Raw genomic sequence first — 12,377 nt, forward strand, 5'->3', positions numbered from 1 at the left:
GGCCTTTGATGCAAGAAACAGTCTGAAGACTTAGTAAATCTTAAGTGAAGTTCATGCTTGTTATCTGGTTTGTTTTTTTTTTTTTTTTCCCCCAATATATGTCTGTTTTCCTGTTGGTCATACAGGAAAAGGAATGCCATATATGATATGCTCCAACTTTCTATCCTCCTGATGTTAGGAAAGCAGGATCTTCTGCTGCTGAATCACTGTGCTGTGATCTTAGAGAGGACAGGCCTTCTGGTCTTCATATAAACAACTCATTCCTCAGTTTTACTTTTCCCAGAACACTGCTTCTAACAGGATTACTCATTATCAGGACAGGTCATTCTTTTAACCCTTGTTCTGTTGGTTTTTTCCAGCAATTTCACACACGTTTCCATTTATTGCATTCATAGCAACAACAGTATTTCTACTGCAAGTCTCTGCAGGCTTTGACAGAGGTCTGCTCAGCCAGAAATGGCATGCTGTATTTGTGGCAAGGAGTTGTGATGAGGTGACTCCTGTTACTTCATGAGGGACTGGGCTGTCCTCAGGAGGGATAAGATCTTGCATAAACCAGATGCCAATGTTTTCCATGGCGTGAACAAAATTTAATTGCAATCCGCATGGGGTCAGCCAAATAAGCAGGCTCTTCTTCTTTCGGTATGAGGAAATGGAGTCTTATTTTGGGACAAATAGCTGCACTGCAGAAATGTTGCATCTCATGCAAATATTCAGGGTAATTAGATTGCTCTTGCTTAGGTCCTATTTACTGAAGGTTCTCCTGGATTAGTCTGATAACCCCAAGGGATTTTTTTTAACTTTGTAGCGTGGTTTGTGATCCTTTCCTGGGAACATCTAGGCTCTTTCACCCATGTCCTTGATTTTATTTATCTATTTATTTAAATCTCTTACAGAACTTTTTTTCCTTTGCACCAAAAATGTCAAATTGGGGAACAGGAAGAGCTATGCTAGTGCTTAGTGGGTCCCAGATAGTTTTTTTTTTTTTGTCCTTTCAGATTAATTCAGATGATTCAGATGTTTCAGTGATTGCTTATGATGGCAAAATGGTGAACTCCGTGAACTCCGTGGTTACTTTCAGTTTTATATTTTTATTTCGAAGTTGTCAAAGTTGTCCCAATTACCTTGCTTTTTAGATCTGCTGATTCCTCACAACAGTAATTGAAATTGACGGGGGGGGGGGGGGAGAGATCAAAATTTAGCACATTCTGGCAGTAAAACATTGTTTCTGGGGCAAGACAGAACCAGGGTTGCAGTCATGTATTTGAGTAAGTGGAGTCTGCATAAGAAGTACTAAGCAGATAACTTGCTCCTTGTGTTTCTTTGTTTTCAATTTTAATGTATTTTTTGATATATTTTTGGATGTATTTATTTTATGTCTCCACTGAGTTTCAAAGGTCTGTTGGTTCCTCAAAAGTAAGACATTTTTATATTTCTTTAATGGAAAGAGTTAAGAAATTGAGCTCTACCAACCTCACTTCAGGCAAGTTTTCCAAACACCAAATTTACTCATATGAGTCATACTATTGTCTGAAATTGAGTTCCTCACACGAGGATGATTTGGTAATGCACTTAATCGTTTAAAAGGTCAGACCTTTTATTATGTAAACTTGTTTTTTGTTGTTGCAATAGATTTACTCTGCTTTTAGTGCATTGGAGCTCTTGATTACTGTCTTGGAAAAATACAATAATCAATTCTTAGTAATTTTAAGTTGCATTGTAGGATTTCAGATAGTGTATTATACCAGCTTATTATTTGAGAAGAGAAAATTGCATGGACGTAGCTTTACCGCTTCCAGTCATAGCTTGCGTTTCCCAGCTGGTATGAACAGTTTTGCAAGGCAAAACCTCTGCTGTGTTCCTGGGTGCACTGGGGAGTGCGATGCTGAGATATTTGTGTGTCAGACAGGCTTTGTCTGGCTTGTTTTCAACACTTTCTGCTGCACTGGTTCTTGCAATATAAGGGTGTGGCAGGGGTGTCTGCATTGGGAACGGTTCATTGCTTTGGTCCCAGACAGCTACCGGGCTAATATTCACATATATACACTTTGTTAGTTAATATCCTTAGGATTATGTATATACCAAAATACTGAATTTGGTTCAGATTTGTAGCTGATGAATTTTATGGAGAAAATCATCACAATGTTTCTTCTGAAAAAATCTGACACAATTATTTTAAACAATTTCAGTATCCTATGGTGTACCTTTCTGATACTGATACTTTGTGCATACTGAAGTGTTGCCTCAGTAACAGTAGCTGATGCTAAAAATAATAAAGTTGGTAATAATCTAAAATATTGCTTGTAACAAGCTTTTTGCATTAATTTCTTATAATACTTTCAAGTTTTATAGGTAATAGTAGACGTGCTATTTCTGGTCTCATTTCCGTTTCGCAGACTTTTATGTAACTTTACCTTAACAACTTTCTGTTTTTCAGTCCTCACAGAAGCCTTGCTGCTCAAATGGGGAACTTCACACAAATTCATTGATAATATCGCGGGAGAGAATTATGTTGTTCCTTCTCTTGGGGCTGGTTGTAGGGGAAGGGAGAATGGAACTTAATGAATTGAACTTTAATATTGCACCTGGTTGCCTATCAGTTAACTTTGCCAATGTAGCTTTCTGGTGTTTTGGGTGTCCCTTGGGTACCGCTGTTAAAGGGCACAGTAAAACAAATGAGGTGTTTTCCATTGCATGGCTTTAAAGGACAAAATTAGAGTTCTAATTTCATTGCTTTAAAATCTGTAATATTCAGTGTTTTACAGCTCATTAGTCCAAGATTATACTTGCCAAGTTAATAAAGGAGGAAAAAACCTGAAAATTATGTCATTCCCTGAAACCACCTGATTCCCTTCTTGGCACTGAATTCACATGATGTATTGGTGACCCTGGCACCAAAGCCATGTTTTGCCAAATATTTGGGCTGTATGGCTGTATTACCTAAAACTTCGGATGCTGAAACTGCATCAGTTGAAAAAGGTCTGCCATTGAGTGCCAAAACTTGAGAAATGTTGGAGCTGCCTATTTGTGAAAGTACAGAGGGGAAAAAAGGTATATTTAGAAGAGTTTCATTCTGTGTAGTGCTGGGATGCGGTACTCAAGTTGTCATCTGACCAAATAGTGGGGATTGCCTTCAGCACCTTGTTTTGGTGAGACAAAACTCATTTCTGAACTTGTACACAAGGTGACTCCAAAATTGATTGTGGCTGAATGAAGCAGGCTTGCATTTTGCTTGGCTGTTGCCTCCCATGCCCGATTTGCCTTCCCATAGACTTTCATTGTACTTACCTGGTGAATTTGGTCAGGGGACTAATCCAGTTAAAATTAAGACTGAATCTTTAAGGAGCTGAACCTAGATAATGGGTGGGTGGAAGGGAGGGAGGAGCGAAGAGATTATATCGCTCTGTCCATAATACTGATTCTTCAATTGTTTCATTATGTCTTGTGAAACTGTAATCTACTATTTTCTTTTTTCTTCCTGAGTGATCTGATTGATCTTTCAGCCACCCAGATCAATGCGCTGGCACAAGGAAAGCGTGCCCTGGGAAGTAGAAACGATCAGAGACATAAGGGCAGTGCTGTTTTAAAATCCTAGTTGCGATGCTGGTAAAATTGCTGGGTTTTCAGTGGTCTTCAGGGAATTACACTGAATCCCGAGGCTGTCAGAGTGGTTTTCTTTTCCCAGTTACATTTTGAGGCTGTTTTTGGTTTGTGCAAGTACATAAATGTTTAAAAAACAAACAAACAAAAAGTGTTGCAGTGGTTTTAAATCCTTAATTCTTGGAGAGTAACTGTGTTGGCAATAGTGTAGCCAGTGGGTCGAGGGAAGGGATTATTCCCCTCTGTTCAGCTCATGTGAGACAGCACTGAGGGTGCTGCATCCAGCTTTGGGCTGTCCAGTTTGAGAATAGCACTGACATTCCTTGGCAAGCCCAGGGGAGGGCCACCAAAATTGTTGTGGGGCTGAAGCATGTGACGTACAGAGTCTGAGAGATCTTGGTTTGTTCATTCTTTAAAGAGGGTAAAGGGGAGAGCTTACTGCTGCCACCACTACTGCTTTGGAGGCCGTGGAGAGGAGGCCAGGCTCTTCTCAGAGGTGTGCAGGGATTGCGTGAGAGGCAATAGATGCAAGTTGAAATGTGGGTAAATCTGATTTGATATAAGGATAAAAATGTTGAACATGAGGTTTGCCAAGTATTGAGACAGGACCCCAGAGAGACTGTGAAATGCATGATCTTTGGAGATGTTTGGATCTCTACTGGATAAACCCTTGAGCAACCTGCTGTAACCGGACCTGCTTTGCACAGGAGGTTGGGTTAGATGACCCCCAGAGGTTCCAAGATGTGCGATTCTGTGATGACTTTAGTTTGAAATTTGAAGATGAGTAAATGTTATCATAAGGGATTGTGCTTAATTACCATTAATGACAGAGATGGAATCTCATTCAGTTTGTGCTTCTTTTTAGGTTTTTCTTTATAGTCCACTTTGAGCCAAAGAAATGATACCTAAATTTACCTCTAGTATCCAGTTCATGTCACTAGGAAATGGCTTAGAGTAGGTGTTGGTTATTCCTGTACTTTCATTTAATTTAACCTGCAAATTGTTTCTAACTATTCTTATGTTTAAAATTTTCCTTTTTGTTTAATTGTGCAATGAAAAAAGACGTTTCGTGTTTTTAGTAGGTATGCTAAAATCTCTAAAATGTTACTCAGGGCAATAAGTAGGGCTGACTGACGTGACAAAGAATTAATCTGTAACGAATGATACAGAAAAACCATTAATACATAGTTGATAAATGTTTAATTATGTAATATCGTACTCTGAAAGGAACAGTGTCTTTGAAGTAAGCTTTGTTAAAATTATTGATCAGTGAAATGGCTGTAAGTTCAGTGCTATTGCAATTATTGCCAGAATTTAAGCAGGTCATTAGTTGGCAATTCAAACAGTTTAGAATAAATAACTCCTAAAGTTGTAAATTGCTTCATTTTACTCTAAATAGTTGGTTTCAGCTCTCCCTCTGGGGCCGAACAGGGAGAAGGGAGGGGAATTTCAGAATCTTTTAGTAATCAGAAGTAACAATTCAGCAGTCCTAAATCCAAAGCTCTGCACCTTAGGATGTACAGCTTTCATCCCTTCAATGTCCGTCTCCATTTGACTAAAAGTTACTAAATTCTTCACTATTAGCAGACAGTGTACAACTATTATATAGTGATTTCTCTCTGTGGTTTATTAGCGGAGTTTGTCTTAGCTTAGCTTGTCTGGTCCACATATCCACCATAAACAAAATTTAAAAAAACCCCACCGCCCTTGAAAATGAAAAACATCCTGTAAAAAAAAAAAAAAAATCATCCTGACAGTAAAAATCTACTCCAACAAAAGTAATTATACCAGTGAGCTACTAGATTATTGCCTTTGCTGCAGTGAGAATCAGTTCACGTAAAAAAAAAAAAGGAGTTTAAAATAACTTTTAATAATCCTGAGTTTGGAGGGAATGTGAATTGATTTGTCTAATATCTGAAACTGTATACTTACACATAAACATGAATAATTTTAAACAATATTTTTAAATGAGTAATATTACATGTATAGGAAATACATATAGATATCTTAATATTAAAATTGATACATAAAACCATGCAGTTTTTTGAAGAATGTTGGACTGTAAAAGTTAATAAAGTATATTAGCTAATAATTTAACACAAAATATTTTAATGAGGCGTTAAACTCTTAGTTTCCTTGGAAATTAACTCCAAGGAAGCAACTTTGTTTTTTATTTACCAAGCTCTGTATCTTGTATCTTTTGGAATTGTAATACTATTGTGATGTTGCTTGTAAAAGTGTTTAGAGGTTTTAAAGAGCAAAGCTTAGCATGCAGGTTTCATTATTGATAAACATTAAAGTTTTAAGATCCAGCAGGAAATGCTATGTATTCTCAGGATTATAATCTTTGCTAGTCTGCTTGGTCATAAATTATAAATGTCTCCTGAAATATTGATTGATTCCATTAGAATCAGAAGGCCTTGTGAGTATTGGGCTACATGTTGATACCATCACAAAATTAGCTTAAAGTGAATATCAGTGTCATTCACAAAGCTCAAATTCAATCTTGATGCACATATGTCTTGTTATGAGAAAGACACTGGGAAGAAATTTTATGCAGTGCAGAAACCCTTTGCACTGGGCTTTATTTGAAGTAAAAATTAACTGTATTTTCAGCAGCTTAACTTTTTACTTGGGCAAATTGCTGTTAATGTGATAAAACCAAACTGCACAGGTGCCAAACAAATTTTAAATATACAAGGAAATGTGATCAAATGCTCTCTGAGGTACTTGGTTGGGAAGGAATAAGTGCAATTATTTTAGGTAATTTCAAGAGTTGCACATATCTCTTAAAAACAGAAAACATTATAACGAGTCTGCACTTAAAGAGTGCAGACTCCTCATAAATTTATTTAATCTTTCAGTAAAGAGCTAGCTTTATCAGGTGAGTTTAGTTTAGTTTTGTAGAATGTGTATTTGTATAGCTTAATATCGCATCCCAAGTCACGTACATACAAGTTAATAATTTTTTGACAATTAATTACTTGTGAGGAAATGGGTTTTTTTCCTAGAAAACCTATTTGAAATTTTCTTACGCTTAGTTAATTTAGGGTGCTAAGCCCCCACTTTTCCATTGTGAAAGAAGACTGGCAGAGTTTTCAGTCTTTGCATGTAATTCCTTATATGCTGAAAATTTTAATAGCTGCCTGAAGAATAGTTGTTAATTCTAGAAATAGATAAAGGAACATAATTCCTTTCATCATCTTTACTCAGTCTTTATTGAGGCACGGTGTTTTGAAAACTGAACATTTTAGAGGTAACTGGTTTGGATAGGCTGGACAGAATCTTGGCGTTGAGGAAGTCTGGGATGTGTGATTTAATGTGTATAAATGTGTATAAAATAACATCTGCTACTTTATCTAGTTCTGCTACAGGTAGGTTATACCACAATTGTTTGTATCTAACATATTACTAACAAGTTTCCTACAACAGGGTTATGTTGCTGTTGATGCCTTGTTGATGGAAGTTACATTTAAAAATGATAGGATAGGCTTGTTATCTAACTTGAATTAACAAATAATTTTTAAAAGATCATGGGAGATTTTTTGTTAATTTATTTTCTGCCAAATCTTAATCGGTAAATGCTGTGAATATAAATTTCAGATCCTCTTAGATTAGATATTTTATAAATTAAAGTAGAATAAATTTCTCTGATAAATCAGATTAGAATTGGGATATTGTATATTGTATAGTTTGCTTAAAAAAGTCTATTGCCAGTTGTAGACTGGACTGATGGATTGAAAATACCGGTGATGATACTAAACACACAGTCTTGCCCTAATTCTTGGACAGTTTTTAAAAGCATTACTTATTGTTGTATACTTAGAAATTGGACAATTTTTGGACTCTTGTATTTTGTACTTTAAATTTTCTCTGAAGAGTACTGCGGAACTTGCAGCTATCACGGATAAGACTCCGGGTGGAGTTGGTGGCTGATTTATTTGATTGGGGCCTTGACTTTGGCCTAACAGTTCTAGATACAGGAATTCATTGACACCTGTGGAGGAGCCCTGGGGACTGCTGCATATTGAGGGAAAGCTTGCTTTGATCAAGTTTTGTGTATATTTAAATTCTTCAGGTTGGAAGCATGAATGATCTTATCTCTAGAAGGTTATTCCTTCATTTTATTTGCCTTTAGAGCTTAATTTCATTTTATTTGCCTTTAGAGCTTAATTTCTTTGGCAGTACTAAATGCTAGACTTCTTTTCAGTGTCCTGCAGGTATGTACAATTTTAAAGAATTGCATGAATAGCCAAGAGCTAGAGCCTACATGCAAACCTTTAACAACTTAATATTTAGATTTAACATGAAACATAATTTAGATGCAAATACTTGTAAATCAAAACTCTTTGAAGATGGAATTGACTGGTGCTCTCAATAATTTAAAACTAGGAAGGTTTGCTAGTATTAACTTACATTCTTGAATTCATTCAGGAATTACGTTCTTGAATTTAATTCATACAGGTGTCTAGCATGTCTGGTAATCATATATTCTAATTTAGCTTGTTGTAAGTGAAAAACACTTTTCAATGAATTCTGCAAGGTAAGTTTCACAAACTGTAAGTGTGATTTCCTGACATAAGGTAGAGAAGAAAAAAAATTAATGTCTGTGTTTTTTTGCTTGCCTTGTTTCAGTAACACTATTTCTACCTATTTTTATTTAATGTGAGAAATGGAGTGTGCCAGTGTGCTGCTTTATAACGATGCCTTTGTTTTCATGTGTCCCCTTCTGATACACTTGCAAGAGAAGCGTGGAGAAATGCTTATGCAGGTGGAGAGAAGGGAAATTGAGTATCAGGTCTAAATTTCATGGTGCTGAGCACATACGCCTGCCCCCTAACATGCTTCTAAAACTTTCTTACAACACAAAGAGGTGAAATCAGGTAGATTAAAAAGTAAAAAAAAAAAAGTGAGAGATTGTAATGATACTTGCTGTCCGTAATTATCCCTTTAACTCTTTTCAGTTTGCAGCAGTATGCTTTTACTTAATAGCCCTGTGCTCAGATTTTAATAATTAAAGTTACCAGAGGTGATTGGCCAGATCCACTAGTCTAATAAAACATCTGTAAAAGACCACCTCCCTTAAAGTTGTTTTGGCTCTCTCATTTTACCTCCTGCTGGAAGAATTGCCTTATGGGGCAATCTTAAAAGAAAAACGTGAATGGCAAAATCCCTACTTCTTGTCTTTTTGTGGAAAAAGAAGCTGCTACTTAGCCTTGAGGGAGAAGAAATGGTTGTAGGAAAATATATCTGTTAAATTTTAAATCAGTCAACTTCCTTGCCTCAGATGTCTTCTGGGATCTGTGTTTGCCCAGAATTCCTTTAACAAGCGCTCCGTTATTTGTCTAAGAGAAGAACTCTCTTTTAAAGACTCTTTCAACTCTCCAGCAGTTTCAGCTATGAATGGAATGAGGAATACAGGGTTTGCTTGACAGCTTTATTGGCACAAGGGCTTCCTTCCGCATTTGTTTCTTGCATAATCGAGAGGGGGACAGACTTGCATCCCCTTTTCTCTCTTTGTTGATAGAAATCTTTCTTGAAAGTGATGATGGAAGAACACAATATTATGGAGCACAAAAACCTCACTTGGGGCTCTTCTCAATAACTTTCATGAAAAACAGGAAGGCCTGAGATTTCGTTTAAAAAGTATTTAGAGAAAAAGTCAGAGCAATTAGATATAAATGTCTGGGTGGAGTGGTTATTCAAGATACTGACTTTTTAATTGCTGGCTGTTATCCATGTGGAGTTAGCTCTTACACTTCCTTTGGTTTAATTACTTTAATTGTAGCAAGTGCTTAATTCTGTCCAGTACAGTGCCTGACTCCCTAATTATTTTCCACAGTCTATGTCTTTTTTTTCCAAATGAGAGGTGCAAAGTATTTATTATTATTATTACTACCAAAAAGCCATTTTTTTTCTTTTTTCCCCAGAGTTTTAACACAGCAAACTCCAGAAAGCGTTTGGGTGCTCAGCTCTTTTGAATGGGAATTATTATTTAAATTTGAGAATAGGTAATTCAGTAATTCAAATCACTCTTCTCACTTTCAATTTTAAATATGCTTTGGACTTTACTGCATAAATTAGAATTTATTTTTTTGTTTTCTTTTATCTCTCCTGATGGGTCACGTTTAGAGGCACAGAAGATGCCTCTTCCATGAGTATCTTTTTACATTTATATTGGATCCTTGGTCAAAAGATCCTTTTTTTCAATAACGTCGTCTAATTTAACACTGAAGACTGAAATAGTAAAAGGCAAATCAGAAGGATGTTTTCTGGTTTAAGGTGTATGGGCTCATGCTTGGGCCTTTTATGTCTGTTGCAGTTTGTGAAGTGGAATGAGAAGTCACACTCTCACAGCAAGACTGAATTTAAGAAGGGTTGCTCAGATGATGGGGGTTCCTCTTGCCTTTCTGCCAGGTGTCTGGACTAAGCTGCTTGTATCAGCTCCTGGCACAGCCAGTAAAGGGACTTTCAGTCTGGGGAAGTGCGTCTGTCGATCCCTCATGACCTAACAGTGATGTTGTGCTTAACTGCTCAGACTTTGTGATATGAGTCAAACTCCAGATATCTAGTAGTGTGTGTGCACATGCGTGCACATGTCTAGGCGGAACTGCTGGGATGGAAAGGCTTTAAAATCGACATAGTAAAAGACATCATTACTGAATATTTTCTAGAAATACTGTTTGTGCAGAGTTCGAAGCGACCTGGTGGTCTTTGATAACTTCTTAAAAATTTTGAATATATTGTCTCATATATCGACTTGTTCTTGTCACTGTCTTGCATGTGAATTTTCTGAAGTTTCAGGTTGCCCTTCTTCAAAATATCTGACAGTCATACAGTGGCTTTCATGTATAAGCAAGTGCACATAATTTCGTAAATGATCTATAGCCACCTGTATTGATGGTTATTTAAAATGACATAACTCATCAAAACTGATCTTGGCACTAGGATTTTAATAAGTGCTTGCAGGATCAACCTTTTAGTCTTTCTGTGATTCTGTTCTTATAAATGCAGAATGTTTTCTACAATGCTGTGGTGAGATTAGAGCCCAGGAGAAAACAATTCCTTTTTTAAACTTGTTCACATTTAGACAAAACTAACATCTTGAGAAGAGTTTAATGAATAAATAAACTAGCAGCTTAATGAGAGTGAACAAATCTGGGACTTAGGTCTACTAGGAACATTATTTCATCAGTGCTTCAGCGGGAAGAGTGCCTTTTCCTGATATTCTTTGAGTTTTCCCTGGCCTGTAATCTAGTTGATTACCAGCCTGAACAGATATTTTGTTGTTTGTGATCTTAGGAGATAAAGGCGGTGTAGCTGTAAGAGCAAATGCAATGGAACAGGAAATATAGAGGGAGATGAGATAGCGATGGATAATCTCTATGATGGGGCTCAAGTAGATGTGCATGGTATTTTCTCTGAAGTTGACTGAAGGACTGTAGCTGCTGTAGGTCTGCTCTCTGTCAGTACGAAGCCTGGAATGCCGACCTAGGGTGGTAGGCAGCCTGGTGCTACCAGTCCTTTGGCTTGCACGAGCCATGCCACGGGGCTGCGGCCGTCTGCGCGCCTCTCCCCTCCATCACAGCTCACTCACAGGTCAGGAAGAGCCAGCCAAGATGGGCTGGAGAAGATAAAGGCTTCTTTGTAAATAAGTCTCCCCAAGGAAATAATCTGCTGTCTTATTGAAGATTGATTTTGTTTGATTGATGTCTTTTAAAACCTAATTAGATTTTTTTCTGTGTGTTCTTTTTAGATTGGGGCATATGATCAACAAATATGGGAAAAATCAGTAGAGCAAAGAGAAATAAAGGTAATAATATCATAGCATTTCAACATTTACTTTTTTTTGGCCAGTTATCAGCAGTGCTGTCTGTGGTTATGTATGCTGATGTAATTTACAATACATGTGGTGGTATTTAATACTGGTAAAGTAAAACCAGACTTCTGGAGTGTAACCAAATGTAACTGGCATATTATGCTCTGATTATTTTACATAATTAATAACTCTGCAGCATTTGAAGTGCTGCATCTTTCTGTATCTCAGTGCATTTTTTTTTTTTTTCTTTTCAGTTACCTTAAGCCAGGGCTTAGTTGTTTTAGTGCCGCTGTCTTTCACTTTTCTTTGTGATGAATTCTAATGTCAGTTATCTGAGCTCTCTTTACTTTCAGTTAGTTACCTTATACCTGCAGTTTACTTTTCCTCCTTTATGATGCTGTCATTGTTTTGTACAGTTTATTAGACTGGTAAGTACTTCAGGCTTTGTTTCCCTGAACAAGCAGTTTAACAGCGTTCTTTGCATTTTGGTTTAACTAACAGTGCCATCAATGTCTGCCACATTGCTAAATTGTTTTGGAGAAAAAGAAATCAATCCTATATGTAAGAGTTTTATGGATTGTATATTACGTCATACTCCATGATGTTAAAGTTAATTTAATTAACATTTTCTTGCAATTAACCTTTTTTTCTTCAAATACTGCACACAAGAAATATGCCATTACTGCATGAATTTTAAGGCATTGCTAATTCTTAACGTTAGCAAAATGCACATTGATTCAGCTGCTCGGAGGAGAGTTGGGTGGCTGGGGATGTGCCAGGCACCTCGGGTTTCTGGGAGGTGCCTGGTGGACCTTAAAGGGGGAAGGATTCTGGGCTCAGCACCAGCTACAGCAGGGATAAGTGCTGTTAATTCAAGCAGGAGTCTTTTGCAGGAAAATTGTGTCCTGTGTGTCTGAAGTGCGCAGAGAGAGAGCTTTCAGAAATGTTCTTGACAATC

General features: G+C 37.0%; 1 protein-coding gene across 1 annotated transcript in view; it reads left to right on the forward strand.

Annotated features, from left to right (window-relative positions):
* The first annotated feature begins 10,972 nt into the window (after positions 1–10,972).
* The window catches only part of PHTF2 (putative homeodomain transcription factor 2), a 39,595-nt gene continuing 38,190 nt past the window's right edge, over positions 10,973–12,377 (forward strand). Inside the window, exons 1-3 of the mRNA XM_074167701.1 lie at positions 10,973–10,999; positions 11,357–11,413; positions 11,836–11,847. Coding sequence (XP_074023802.1) covers positions 10,973–10,999; positions 11,357–11,413; positions 11,836–11,847 — 96 coding nt within the window. The remainder of the gene's footprint in view (positions 11,000–11,356; positions 11,414–11,835; positions 11,848–12,377) is intronic.

This window comes from Numenius arquata, chromosome 2 (assembly GCF_964106895.1).
Source record: "Numenius arquata chromosome 2, bNumArq3.hap1.1, whole genome shotgun sequence".
NCBI lineage: Eukaryota > Metazoa > Chordata > Aves > Charadriiformes > Scolopacidae > Numenius > Numenius arquata.